The 14,671-nt window shown below is 44.9% G+C and overlaps 2 protein-coding genes across 4 annotated transcripts in view; one reads left to right on the top strand and one right to left on the bottom strand.

Moving 5' to 3' along the window:
* Nucleotides 1–425: 425 nt before the first annotated feature.
* IDH1 (isocitrate dehydrogenase (NADP(+)) 1) lies at nucleotides 426–14,338 on the bottom strand. Its single transcript, XM_054830808.1, has 9 exons — nucleotides 14,201–14,338; nucleotides 11,231–11,358; nucleotides 9,283–9,574; nucleotides 7,429–7,534; nucleotides 4,627–4,804; nucleotides 4,003–4,154; nucleotides 2,797–2,937; nucleotides 1,906–2,068; nucleotides 426–1,415 (listed from the first exon to the last, which is right to left on the bottom strand). Exons 2-9 carry the CDS (start codon nucleotides 11,350–11,352, stop codon nucleotides 1,322–1,324), a joined length of 1,248 nt encoding a protein of 415 aa, XP_054686783.1. The 5' UTR covers nucleotides 11,353–11,358; nucleotides 14,201–14,338; the 3' UTR covers nucleotides 426–1,321.
* Nucleotides 14,202–14,671, top strand: part of PIKFYVE (phosphoinositide kinase, FYVE-type zinc finger containing) — a 68,765-nt gene continuing 68,295 nt past the window's right edge. For all 3 annotated transcript variants that reach the window (XR_008577770.1, XM_054830802.1, XM_054830800.1), the window contains exon 1: nucleotides 14,202–14,588. Coding sequence is in view for 2 of the 3 variants with exons in the window: in XM_054830802.1 (XP_054686777.1) it covers nucleotides 14,233–14,588 (356 nt within the window). In the remaining variant the exon portion in view is untranslated. The remainder of the gene's footprint in view (nucleotides 14,589–14,671) is intronic.

Below are 14,671 nucleotides of genomic sequence, written 5' to 3'. Positions count from 1 at the left end.
TTCAAACACATGCTCATCCCAAACCAAAGGTTAATAGTACCTGATTGCATTTCTATCCTAATCACCACTTAGAGCTAGTCAGCTGCAGGGTGAGAGTTTGTCTTATGTATAACCAGTTTCTGATCTTTGTTGAGTGGTGATACAGTTTTTTTTCTATTTCTATTAGCTCCAACCCAAAATTTCAGTGGAAGTGGTACCTTTAAGTTCTTGTGCACTACTCGATGCTTACCACCACATTACAGATCACATTTTGCCATGGGCCAGAACAAGTTAAAACCCTACTCTAAGGGAGAGATTATTTTGTGTTTATATCACATTCCAATAGTCTGTTCCAGCATGTACTGGACTGTGCTGAAAGGTACTGGAGAGTCTGAGGCAGAATTTCTCCATATCTGCTAATCACACAAAGGAAGGAGAGACACAAAGAATGTTAGTTGGCTTTTATTTTAGTTTAAAATATTAAAAAAAAAAAAAAAACAAACCACAAACCCCAAACACAAAACCATGGATGGAATAGTTTTTCACAGTCATAATCTGACTTGCTGTATCAGAACAGGAAGGTAAGTAATAGCCCAGACAACTGGAGAAAAGTTTTGCACCTTTATGAATTGTGGGATGGGGGAAGAGGTAACAGTTCCTATGCTTCACATCCAGTCAGGAGGAGTATAACTAAATGCATGGCCTGCATTTAGACACTGCAGCATGACTTTATTAGGCTCTTAACCTATAGGGCTTGTTTCCAGCATTTACTAAGTGCTTCTTCTCAAATGCTACAGTCCTGACTGTAGCAATGGGACCAAATCCCTTAGTATCAGGATACTATGCTCTGGTTGGCACTAAAAGATAAATTTAGTAGGAGAGGGGCTACAGTAGAGCTGGCATAGCCCTGTGAGCTCACTTCTACTCAGTAGACAGTACTGAAGACATGAGAACAGTTCTGATTTCTAAGGTCTGTTGGACAGTAAGTCACCACTGGTTTGACCAGAGCTGTGACACAGACTGGCTTTCAGTTTGAGAGAAAGAGAAAAGAAACACAGATCAGTCAGAAAAACCTCACACACATTCCTGCTGTGAATGACATTAGGAATCCAGACCTACATTGAGTTTGAATACTATCACATTCAGATGCTTAGCAAAAGTAAGGCCTAGCCCAGCAGCTCAAGGGGTTTAAGAAAACATGGTCTTTTAAACATTTAAAAAGGTGTACATGTTCATTTTTGTCTAGTATTTGAATGTTACACAACAGTGTGATACAGTGCCACTTACACTCTGGTGTAAGTGGGAGATGTTTTGTTAGTGGAGCTTGAGTAGAACCCATGCCTTAAAGTTTGGGCAGAGAGGCCAACTTCCCCTTCAAGTTGTCAGCAAGCTTGTCCATGAACTCAAAGGTGTTCAGGTAGTCAGAGCGTGTGACACTGAGGAGGGGGAAACAAAACAAGACACATTTTAGTTGTAAAGCCACTCAAACACTCAAAGCAGGGGAAGACTGTTCAAAGAACTCTTAAGTCTTGCCTCTAAAATCAAAAGAGTTCTCCTACTTATCAGGATGATGGTTTTTGCCCAAAGGCTCCAGAGAAGAGGTAGCCAGCTGATATTTCGCAGTGAAGTAGGTCTCCATTCTAATAAATGGACAGGGCAGGATCTGACATAAGAGAAATCTTTGCAGGTCCTTCTTTATTTCCCCATGCATTTGGTACAATAGCAGGGACAGAGCAACCTAGACTTAGCTGCTTCGAGCAGGGAGTGACTCATGTTCTGTTTGTACAGCACCGGGTACAGATGGGCCCTGTTCTGCGACCAGACTCCAGCAATTCTTCACCATACTAAACTTCCCAGCAAACACTGCTCAGAAACACTAAGTAAAACAGCCTCTTCCAAGCACAGCTGACTACTTCATATACTTACTTAGGCAGGCCTTTGATACAGGCAGCGAGGTCCTTTGTCATGAAGCCAGACTCGATGGTCTCAATGCAGACTTCTTCCAAGGCAACTGCAAAGTTCTTGAGGCTAGTGTTGTTGTCCAACTTAGCTCTGTGAGCTAGTCCTCTTGTCCATGCAAAGATGGAGGCTGAGAGAGAACACTAGATTATTTAATATTAATAAAACTGAAACCAGACAGAAGTGATAGAAAATTTGGTATGGAAAAGAGAATGCTTATCTTCATCTAGGCATCTTTTGCCTTTTGTGCAGCTCTAAAGAAAAGCAAACCCCAGAAACTACTCCCTGCCTCCAGCAATCTCTTTGTGCATGCCACTTTATCTTATTTTGTTCCTGCCCAAGTCAGAAAGAATGACCAGTGGTAGAACCCTGTGGTTACACAGAAAGTTGTCCTTATGATAGAAGGGTGCAGTCTTCTTCCTGGTATTACATTACACTCTGGTCCCTATGCAATTCTAGAGGACTCTTTCCCACATGTCCCATTCTAGGTGCACTTACACTTTAAGTGTGTACATGGTTTGGGTGGTGGCCGGGTCTTTTGGAGCATCAGGAAGGAGATTAAACTAAAAAATAACCAACCTAAACTTTAAGGCCATTCTGCTATAAACCCATTGTTTCCTGAAGAGTGAGAGCATGTCTCAAAGGCTAGCTTAGGTCTAGCTTATTGCTCACACTCACTCCATTCCACCCTGTTTTTGCTCCAGGCTGCAGCTATCTCCATGGAAGAAAAACACCTTATGAACTACCAGTTTCACCGCTCAGTGGTGCGATTCTCTGCAGAAAGGATGCAGATGTTCTTACTCCAAACCTGTTCTTTCATGTGTAGAGACCACTGAAGGGCAGTGAAAAGCAGCTTACCAATGGGATTAGTGGATGTTTCTTGGCCTTTCTGGTGCATGCGGTAGTGACGAGTAACTGTGCCGTGAGCAGCTTCTGCTTCAACAGTCTTGCCGTCAGGGCAGATCAGCACACTGGTCATCATCCCCAGAGAGCCATAGCCTACAGAATACACAGTTTTAAAAGTTCAGTGTCTCCTTTGGACAGGCCCCTTAATCCCCCCACATCCTCCCAGCCTTGATGTGAGTATTCCTGAAGAGCAGTGCTGCTGCAACTAACTGGCTAGTCCTGACACGTCAAAGTTACAGCTTGTCTGAACATAAAGAGCTGCTGAACCATGAGATACAGATATGCAGGAAGTCTGCACTATTTCAAGAAAATTAGTATTCTCACCTAACTTGCTGCACAGATTTTTACTGAAAAGGTGCAGTATGAGAACAAAGAATCCTAAATAAGCAGTGCTGGGCTGCCAATTGCTGTCTTTCCCACAAGGTGATAAGAAACAAACCTACTTCCTATCAAGAGCATCTGCTCTAATGAAAGGAACCATGAGCTGGCAAAACTGGACATTCACTTAACTTCTAACCCTGTAGCTTTCAGAGATCTGTCTTTGAAAGCTTCTTTGTTCAGTAGCCCAACACACATCTTTGTTCTGTGGGAGGCAGTTTACTGGCATTACTTTAGAAAAAGCATATTACATAAAGCCACACATCTTGCCCTGTGGGTTTCTGTATCCACATTTTTTTTTGGCACCAGGCAGCTTGGTTATATAGGATTTTGATCAATCACTACAAATCTGTAAGTTTAAACGTAGCAATCTCTCTCTTTACACCTGACAGGTAACTTCAGGACCTAAAGGTTTTCTTATTTTTCTGTAGAGCATCTGCCAGTATGCTCACCACCAGTCAGCTTAACTCAAACTGTCAGTGACAGAATCCCAGCTGCCTGGGTACCTGCCATTAGAATGGAAAGCTTATCAGTTACAATGGTGGTAGGAACTGCCATCTACTAAAGAAGTGCAACTACACAGTCTACATTCAATGGATTTTCTTGTAAAAGTGACATCAGAAATTCTTGGCCTGCCTGTTATCTCCATGGCTGGCCACAGGTTTGAAATGTAAGTTCTGAGACTCAACACCACCTCCTAGGCCATTACATAAGATATGACACAAGGTCACCAGACTGCTACTGAGCCTACTTCAGTGTAGTACAGGGAACATCTCATACCTTGTGCAACAGAGTCAGACTGCACATCCCCATCATAGTTCTTGCAGGCCCAGACGAAGCCTCCTTCAGATTTCAGGGCCTGAGCAACCATGTCATCAATGAGCCTATGCTCATACCAGATCTTTTTGGCTTCAAACTGGGACTTGTATTCTCTGAGAAACAAAAAAAGACAAAAACAGAACACCTTGTCACATAGATAAAAACAAGGATTGCACAACTTGTGCAAGTAATTGTGCACAGTGAGGTGCACAGAGATAAGACTAAAAAAACCAAACCCACAACAAAAACTTGAAAGAAATTTACATCATCTTTACTCTTTTTTTCTTCCCTGCATGCTTTGCTAGGCCACCACAAGCCTGCTTCAGAATCACAGGTGAGCCCATAGACAATCTGTGACTCTGTTAGGAGAGGTGAACACCACAGCCACATTTAGCAGAGCTTCAAACATTGAGTAGTGTCCTGCAGGACAAGGGAGGCTGCAAAAGGGAAGGCACACAGCCCCCTCAAAGTGCTGCTGAGTGTCCGAAAATGGTCAATTAACTGTAGCAGCTCACAAGGCCAGAGAGGATGTTCCCACTGCAGACTTATGCACTGTGGTAGGAAGTACACAACTACCCTAGTTACCTGTCATAGATCTCTTGGAAGATGTCTTTAAAGCGACCATCGTATCTCTTCAGGATGGTGTTCTTGGTGCTCATGTAGAGGGGCCAGCCTTTAGACAGTGCCATCTGGAAGGAGCTGTGGGCAAAATCCTTGATAGACTGGTCAAGATTGTACATTCCCATGGCTACGCCACCACAGCCTGTTAGTGCAGGAAGAACAGATAGGAATCAACTAGATTTAGTTTCGGTTAAGGATTTGAGTTTCCCCATAGCATGCTCTAGCAGGCAGGCATTATCCCCAGGTGTCTTGAGATTGTTCTCAATTTAAGGCCAGTTTTTTCAGGAGAAGATTCACTTTGCACTATCAGCTGAAAGCTCCAGCAGTCCTGTGACACATGGATAGGAAGGTGGTTTTGTTTAACAGCTAGGTACATCCTAATATTGTGGATCTAATATCCCTAAGAAGTTTCTTCCTAATCCAGCCTAAGCAGCAAAACTGACAGGAGTGAGTGTGCTGGAACTCCTATTAGCCATATAATACAGAGTATTTTTCTATCAAAGCAGCAGGCAGCAGTTTGGAGCAGGGGTCTCAGTCAAAACCAGAAATGGGTTTGCTCCCATCTTAAGTGCCTTGTACTTTCAGGCTTTGACTGCCCTGCAGAACTAACTCCAACAGTCAGAGGCTGCCTTGCCTAGGTCAGGTAAACAAGTTCCCACATGTACTCCTGCATCTTTTCAGCACATGACTCTGGCCTACCCTGCAGCTTTGTTTCACCTGCTCAGGCTCACTTCCAGCAAGTTGTGGGAAGAACATGCCAGTTATCTGGGTGCACAGGGAAAGTCCTGAGAAGGCTCTGAGGAACTATTAACACTCACACAACTTAGGTTGTGTAATGCAGAAGTGTTAGCAGCCTGAATGGAAGTGCCTTAAACTTCCCCCAGCTTGCCTGGGGGAAAGCAGCATTCAGATCATGAGAGGCTGATTGTGGGTGAAAGCAGGGTCTAGGGCTTCATTAAAAAGTTTTACCATCCTGAGTACTGCATCCTGCAGGATAAGGGAGACTGCGACAGGAAAGGCACACAGCTTTACATGCAGCACAGCTGTTAGTATCTACCTTTCACTAGAAACAATGTACTTAATTTTAAGCATCTCACTATCACCACCTCTCTAGTTCATTGCACAGTCTCTTTATCAGAGATCTTTGCTCTGGAAACACCCCAAATTTTTTTATTATTTCTGAAAATATCTTTTCCTAATTTCATTTGTAACATCCATCTGGAGGTAAGGACTATATGGATATGCACGCAGAATGAAGAGGGGAAGCCAGAGGAGGTTTATCTGCTTGCCAAGATAGCAAGGTCATTTAAAGTTGATATTGGCAGGGAATGAAATTCCTGTTGTTACCAGCAAATATACATGTTGTCCCCCTGCCTCCCTTAGTGAGTCAAGGGCAGAACAGAGTCTCATCAGTTAAAGAGACTGTGTCCTCTGGAGCCATGATTTCATAGTTGCTAGATGTCAGCTATTAAGTTTTATTCAAATACTTATTTGCATATAGGTTGTTGCAATCATACAATCCTACTGCCTACTAAAATCTCTTGCTTCAGTGTCAAGGTTCAACATGTTAGTATAGCAACAGGACAAGCTTCCCTTATGCATTGGTGGAGATATGCTGGCACAAGTTATCTGTGGGGAGGGGAGCTCCCCCAGAGCAACAGCAGTAATCTGCCATCTTTGCACTTCCTTGCTTTCTGCTTGCCGATGCAACCCCGAGCAGTGAATCAGACTGGCAGCTGGAACTGCCAGATGTATCCAATACAAGCTCACCAGTCGCTTATCAAATGAAAACAGATTAGGACTGGCAACTCCAGATGAAAGGCCATGCAACAAGAGAGACTAGAGATTTAGGCTCCCATGAGCATGAATGCCAGAGAAATCAAGTATTACGGAAGAGGGTCATATGGCAGTCTTGGTACCTGTTTGCCGAGCCAACTGCATACAAACTAGGATTCTGTGGTTTACATGGATATATTAGATTTCCGTAGCTAGAAACAAAACATTGCACACTCACATACATAGGTCACCATAAAGCTTCAAATCCTGAACCCTTTGATCACTGATAAGCCAGAGAGATGACTTGTGATGTGTTCCTGAATCCTGCCCCTAGAGAAACACCCTGGGTTCTAGCAATGCGTGTGTTACTGTTTTCACACAACAAAGCCCAGCAATGTCAGGGCTCTTCCTCCTGAGGCTAGCAATGTCCACAACCAGCACAGCAATATTGCTAGGAGGTACATCAATACATCTGGGGCTGCATCTGTTAAAACAGTTAGAGCCCACACAGTCAGACGCATCCTTGTCAAATCTCCTTTCCACCTTGCAGAGTAAGCATCAGTTCTCACTTCTATTGAAAAAAAAGATTGCTTAAAGAAGGGTACTAATTGCAGAAGTATGTAGAGCCCAATAAGACAAACTAAAACCAGAAAGAATTATACCTGAATTGTTCTTAACTATATCTCCCCTTAGGTCAAGCCAAGTTTCCCTCTGATCAGGGGAAAAACCCTATACATGCCACTACTAGTGTCATCATACAAGGAGCATGATAGGTGGCCAGTCTAGTATGATTGTGTGTTTGATATGCCTCTTGGATCCCAGGAAGGTTTCAAGTATCCTTCAGTACTTCTCAGATAGATGAAGAAGGCCCAGACCTTCTTCCTGACTCTACCTCGAAGGCATATTTTACCAAACAGATCTGAGTGATACTTAAAGGCTGCATTAAACCAGAAATATCAGATTTAATCACAACTTAAAGATAATACCTACTTTCAAAGTTATGGACCAGATACGTGACTGGTTTGCCTCCATCTGCTGGAGTATAGGTCATCTCTACTTTTCCAGGCCCAGGTACCACAAAATCAGTTGCTCTGTACTGTTAAAAAAATAATGGTATGATGATTTTATCTATCAAGAGGACAGATCCATAAAAGACAACCCTCATTTGTGAGGGCAGGGTGCAGAAAAGCATGATCAGTTGTACTAAAAACCCCATTGAACAGGCTCTGTTGACTCAGCCATGTGGTCATCAGATTATTTTACTAGAGATTAGAAAGACAAGTAGTCAAGAGTCTGCCTGTTTCAGAAGAGATCTTTCTCTTTAAGGGAAAACGCTTACAGATTCTTGGGCCCCAGCAACTGGCAGAGTATTTTTGCAGATGCACTTAAGTTTTAAAGTGCAAAGTATTCAGTGTTGTGTGGCCTGTGAGTAGAAATGCTCCTCTCCCTGCCGCAAAAAAAGCCATTCATATCACAGCTACAGATCTCATGAATACGGGGGAATCATACAGCACCTTAATAAAAGCCATTATTTCTATCCATCATGACATTTGAAAGGCCAATCTGTTGTAAGAGTTCTTTGAATTCTGTAAATAGATACACATTTTGCTCCTCTGAGCTACACAGACTCAAAAGCAGAGTCAACATGTACTTCAAGTTTTTAAATGGTGTCTCATCTTCCCAACTGCCCTGAACAGTACTATTTAAGGTTACATTTCCTTGAAATTCATCATCTTTTTTTAAGTAGTTTCCCTCCTATTGAGGGAATCAGTTTGCTGAGTTGTTCTAGAAGTTACAGAAGTATCTTGCTCCTGTGTCCTTCACATGTTCTTACATTATTTCTTTCACTTTAATCTCATACTTTGGCAGGGTTTCAATCCTTCCCCCTTAATCCATTGTTTCCTATTATTATTTTGACCTTCTCAATTATTTAGTACTGTTAAGGATGTTGAACCCCATTCTCTTCTAGTGTCAGGGCTCTACAATTATTTTCCTTTTGGAAATTTATTCTTTTACCTTCCCACCCCAGCTAGTCTTATGACTTGCCCTCAGTTTGTGGGTTTACCCATCTATTCAAGCACTTGGCTCTTCTAGAAGACTTTTCTTTTGTCATGTTTGGCTGCTTTACAGCATATCATTACTCATGGAGACCAGCATGGTTGATTCTTGTCCTCTGGGCTGCCCAAAGGCCAGAGTGCCATGCTAGGGCTTTCCATGGCTTTGTACTACCTCTGCCAGGAGAGGTCTGATAAAGGATGTTTCCCTACCTTGATACCACAGCCTGATATGTCCAGTACAAATACCAACTCTGCAGGAGTGCTGTGCAAGTAGGTTTAGGAAGCAGATCAGTTTAAACAAAAAAGAAAAAACAAAACCACACCCATGCACAGAAGGCAACTTTGCCCACTTCTAGAAATCACTCGCTCTGATCCGTTTTTGCTGTGAGCAACATTTGCCACCAAAAAGTCCTTCTGAGAAGTAAGATGGGCAGTGTAAAGGATATTTTTCTAAAGATATTGCTATTGAGGGAGGAGGTGTCTGCAGACGTGAAGAAAAATAACTTAGAGGAGTTATACCACGTGTTTAGGTACAGACCTATCTAATCCAAGCACAGGCCCCTGAATGCTGTTTATACAGCTACACTGTCCAAGGAAGCAGGGCATGAACCAGGCTCTCCCACACTTCACTAGGTGCTGTACAAACAAAGTGCTAGCAAGCACCCACTCCCAGCTGGAGTGCGAGGGATAAAGCAGCAGCACAGGGATGTCTAAGTCTTAGTAGCTCTATATGAGTTAGGACTAAGCCTGTTCAGATAAAAGAGGGGTAAGCACTGAAGTGACTCACTTGATCCCCATAAGCATGACGGCCAATGACAATGGGTTTCACCCATCCAGACACCAGCCGGGGAATGTTGTTGCAGATAATAGCCTCCCTGAAGACAGTGCCACCTAGGATGTTTCTAATTGTCCCATTGGGAGACTTCCACATCTGCTTCAACTTGAACTCCTCCACTCTTTTCTCATCAGGAGTGATGGTTGCACACTTTATGCCAACGTTGTATTTCTTTATGGCTTCAGCAGCTTCCACAGTTACTTTATCATTTGTAGCATCACGACGCTCAATGCCCAAGTCATAGCTGTAACAAACCCACAAAGATTGTCAGAACTGCCCAGGACATTTTTGTGTCCAACAGAAAGAAACCAGACACCATATGTGCCTATGAGTCTGGTTCCAGCACTCTGCCATAACTGAAGCTATCCCTCTTCCAATGCAAATGCTGCTAGACTGGAAGAAATCATAGGCTCATATACTGATACTTCTGCTGCTCCTAGGGGGTTAGAGAAAGGACAGCTTCAGCTTATGGCTGAGCCTGTCTGCCAGCATGAGACAGAGCCAGTATCTCCTCTGCCTTTCCTTCTGACCTTCCTGCAATGGAAGCTTTCAGCCTGGGATTCTAACGGTATGGCACAGCACAACAACCAGATGAATATGGGCCTTCATTTCAAACCTCTTATGCTGAGGGTTCTAGCTTCCTTCATGTACCGAGCATATGAAGCTACACTAGGCTTAAAAAAATGCTTTGAGAATGGACCCCACAGTCCTGCTCCAGCAGCAAAACTGCCAATATTCTCCTCAAACAGTTAGAGGAAGCACATTTCCCACACTCACTGTTTTAATAGCTTTTGGAGAACAATGGTGCCCAGCATGGGACAGCCCTGAAGCATAGCCAGCTGTACATGAATTTAGCCATTGTGCCTCCTCAGCCAGGGGTCTGCTTTCCCTCCTCCCACCCCTCATTGAAAAGGGATGTGCTCCAGACTGTGTGTGTGTATTATGCTGCTGGGTTCCTGTTTGCTTGATTCTTAACACCAGCAAGTAGAAAGCCTGATGTAGGTGGCATACAAATGACTCCAGGAGCAGGGGAAGAGGTCAGACTTGTGGGTTTAACAATGGCAGATACCATTGAAGGCCTCTGTCCACATGGCTAGGAGCAATGCAGCTGGATACTTCTCTAATAATTATAGCTCAGTGGCTAGAAAGGGGAGAGATTATTTGTTCTGCTTGACCAGACACTGTAGATAGCAAGTCTCTTTTGCCATACCAGCTGCTAGTATTTGTTTTCTCTAGAAGAGAGTGTAGGAGCACAGCCTAGGCTTGGGAAATAATTGCAACAGTTAGCTCACACTGTCAGTAGCAGAGCTCAAGCTTACAGACATCAGGGCAGAGTCTGTGCCCTACAACCACCCTTTTGCCCTCTGGGCAGATCTTCAGAGATTGCAAGAAGCCATAAACCTACTCAGAGTCCACAGATGCTAGGCTTCAAGTCAGGGAGTGGCTGAAACACCCCATGTTTCTAATTGTTTAGGCTGCAAGAAGCCATGCAGACTGCCCAGGTGCTGGAAAACCAAGACACAGGAGATAAAAATACAGACCACATCTGTGGAAAACCTTCTTAGAGGCACAGTACAGAAGCTAACTTACAATTAAGCATTCACTGCTTACTACTGTGAAGAACCCCAGAGGGGCTGCCAGACTTTGACAAAATATCTTCACCTTGAGCCTGTGCTTTCCAGAGAACTTAGTGAGGTTGGCCCTTAGGTAAGTTAACCATAGGTAAGTTAACCAGGGGAGTCTGCTGGGAACTTTACCAGTATAAGAAGGGCTAGTTAGCCTCTCTGCACTAGTACAGGAGGAGCTATAAGGCTCTCAGTGCTAAGTGAAACATGATCAATGCCTAATAACACATGCAAATTGCAGTACAAAGTGGCTGCGTGTCATAAAGAGCCATTACCTGTGCAAATCCAGATCTACATAAGGAAAAATCAGCTTTTCTTTAATCAGTTCCCAGATGACCCGTGTCATTTCATCTCCTTGCATCTCCACAACAGAGCCTCCATGGATTTTTTTAGACATTGTGAGCTGCAACAGACATAAAAAACCCAACCTAAGTTAAAAACTGCCAACACACATCACCAATACACATATCCTGCATTTTTACAACACAACTAGAAAAGAGGTACAAACATAGCATACTGGATCTCTCCTAAAATTTTTGAAAATAACCACAGTTTATGCCTAGTTTCATGCTAACTGGTATTTTTCCTTAAAGCTCCAGCTCCTAGGGAGATCTATCCAAGGATAAAAATAAAGGTTAATATCTGAGATTTAAGGGCATGTGTTCTAAGTTTAAGAGCTTTATTTATTAAGGTTGTACAAAAGAATTCAAAAGCACGACCAAACTCGTCCCCCAAATTCCATGGAAATAGATGAGTCCTGTTTATTTTTAGATTTCATGAGTTCTAGTCCAGTTGCCTGTTTCTCCTCCCTTTTCTGAGAAAACCCCAGGGGTTAATGGACATTATTTTAATGACAGCTCATATGGCTGGCACTATTAAGATTGATACATTGTCAGTTGCTTTATTAGCTTCCTTCCCCAGGAAGAAAGGAAACAGGTACAGAAATCCAAGGACAACATCAAGAGTACTTTCTCATAGCAAGCTTTATTTCTGCTGTTAAAATAAATACTGGACAAATTTGTTTTCTGTATGGAACAGAGGTTTCCCAAGATATTTGTTCACAATGCCTCAAAAAAATAAACCCGAACTCCGCCCTTCTATTTGCACTTTGTTTCTTGACAAAACCCAACCCTACAAGCCACTAAATTGCTCTAACACAGGGCCCTGCTTTCTAACAGCCACAGTTTCTCAGTTCTCAGCTCTGATTATGCAAGAGCTATGACTTGGCAAGTTCCTCCTCCCAAGACAGCCCCGTTCTTGTATGCAGCTGTTAGGATACTACAGTGACCTCGTGCCTGAGGTTACAGTCTCACAGATACCAAGGTCCATGAATTACTTTATCCAGAATGAAGGGTCCTACTGTACACAAAGTCTATTCATCTAGATGAAGTTATTCAGAGGTGTGAGGTTGGCGATGTAAGGGCCCCAGGTTACAAGCACGTGGAGAGACTGCTCCCCGGTTCTATTTTTTTTTTTTTTTTTTAATTAAACTAACTTGTGCTGTATTTCCAAAATCCAATCCATTAAACACTTAGTCTGGGAAGAGACTAAACTTTCTAATTTATGTTCTAGCTACTGCATCAAGCTTTTCCACACTTTATAGACTAAAAATTAAAAAAAAAGTCAAATAAGGTTGTAAGTTACTGAAAGTCTATTTATTACGAGAACATAAACTTGAAAAATTAACTAGTCCAAAGCACTCCTATCAAAAAGAAAGACAGCATCTTGGCTTATATTAGGCCTCTCTAGTCCTCATGGAAAACTAACTTCACATGACCACATTCTGTCTGCGCTCAGTTTATTTATGCAAGTATTTTGGGCCCAATTTTCAATTGTAGCTATCTAAATAAGGACTCTCTCACACTCCCGTGGCCTAGGCACAGGATTACTACTCAGGAGACTTCAGTTTTGCTTTTGGCACTTGCACAGTCTGAGAAACAATCCGATTCATTTAAACCAAAGTGTACATTACACCCACCATAGCTTTTTTTGTGGTTTGATCCCTACTTAAATAAGACAAATCAGACTATGTCAGTCATAGCAATAGGTTTTACAAAGCTGGCTTCAAACCTATAACAGTGCTGCTGTCAAAAGGGGAACACAAAGGTACATGAGACGCATCTCCACTGAGATACATCTCCACTGATAGGTGGATAGCTTCTTAAATAACTCTGATAGCATCCTACATGTTTATCTGATCATGGCCCCAATACTTTTGCCCTCCTCAAACACTGATGTCCCTAGTTTTTCTACATACAGGGGCATCCCTCTTCTGCACACCAGAGTCAACAGGCCAAGAGGTTCCTCTAGAGAGCACACATTCCCCAGAGTTCAACCCTTTCTGTCACTCTTGCCCTTTGATTTTATACTCTCCAGAACTGCCAAAAGTCAGCAAAGTCTTTGTTGTACAGCAACCCTTCTTTAAATACACTTAACGTAGGCATTTAGCCAAGGCAGCTTGGAAGAAACTCTGAATTTCCAAATACTCCTTGGTCCACAGGAAGGACTCGGGGCCTACAGTAAATAATTAACTATTGCAACAACTCCTTAATTCAGGTTTACAGAAGATCTCTTCAGATCAGGCATGCTCCCAGGGAGAGCAGTGCAGATTGTTGTCACTAACCAAGATCTTGCCTGCACTTACTTTTCGGCTACACACACACAGCCCACCCCTGACAACACGATGCAGGTGAGCTCTTCTGGCACAGGTAGGGTTTGCCAACCAGGCCGCAGGCTGCAGCCGGTGCCACAACCGAGGCTGAAATCCAGGTACTGGCACCGCTTGAGCAAGGCCCTGCCAGGCCTGGCCAGCACGGCTGTGACTGGGGACTCCCCCCAGCCCAGGAGAGCTGCCCCGGGATACGCGAGGCGCCCTAAGCGTAACCGGGCAGTGGGTGACATTACCGACTATTAAGAGACATCTGGATTCCGACGAGAGAAAGCCCAGGCCCAAGCCGGGGAGGCCGAGTCCGGAGTGCAAGCACCCCCTTAGCACCTGGCGCGCCTTCAGCCATACGTGCAGCGGGAGAGGGGGCGAGGCGGCAGCCTGCCGCAGAGCTCCCGCTTCGAGCCGCCAGAAAAAAAGCCCCATTAAAACACAAAGCCACCCTCTCAGGGCCCCTCTGCAGGGCGGAGGACGCCGCGCCCGGGAAGGGAAGGACAAAGGGCGCGGTTACCCGCGGTGCGGTCATATCCTATCGTACCCCACTCCACCCGCGGGACCGTGGGACACCGAGTCCCGTTACCTGCGGACAATGCTGGTCCGGCTCTCACGGCGATGCGGGACCCGGCCGTGCGCGGGGCCTTTTATGGGGCCGCGCCCCCGCCGCCGCCCGGCCCCGCCGCCGCGTCGCCCCCTGCCGGCCCCGCCCGGCCCCTCCTCCCGGCGGCGGGGCGGGGGGCGTGGCTGCTCGGCTGTGACCTGCGGGCCAGCTCGCACCGTGGCTGTCCAGCCAGCCCGTGGCGGTGCCCGCCCCGCCGGGTCTGCCCGGCTTTTGCGCGCCGATGTCTCCTTGTGAGGAGGCCGCGGCAGCACGTAACGCGCCGCGGCCGTTCCGCCCGGCGAGGCAGCCCGCAGCGCTGTGGCCTGCCCGCCAAGCCGGGCCTTTTCCCCGCTCTCCCGAGACAGCCGCAGTAAGTGGCCTGCGTCGCCACAGGGAAGCCGATGGCGTCGGCGGACACGAAGGCCTGGACGCTGAGGGGGCTCGAGTGTGTCA

Source organism: Grus americana, chromosome 6, assembly GCF_028858705.1.
Source record: "Grus americana isolate bGruAme1 chromosome 6, bGruAme1.mat, whole genome shotgun sequence".
NCBI lineage: Eukaryota > Metazoa > Chordata > Aves > Gruiformes > Gruidae > Grus > Grus americana.
The sequence above is the reverse complement of the archived record's forward strand: the minus strand, read 5'-3'. Positions and strand labels throughout refer to the sequence as shown.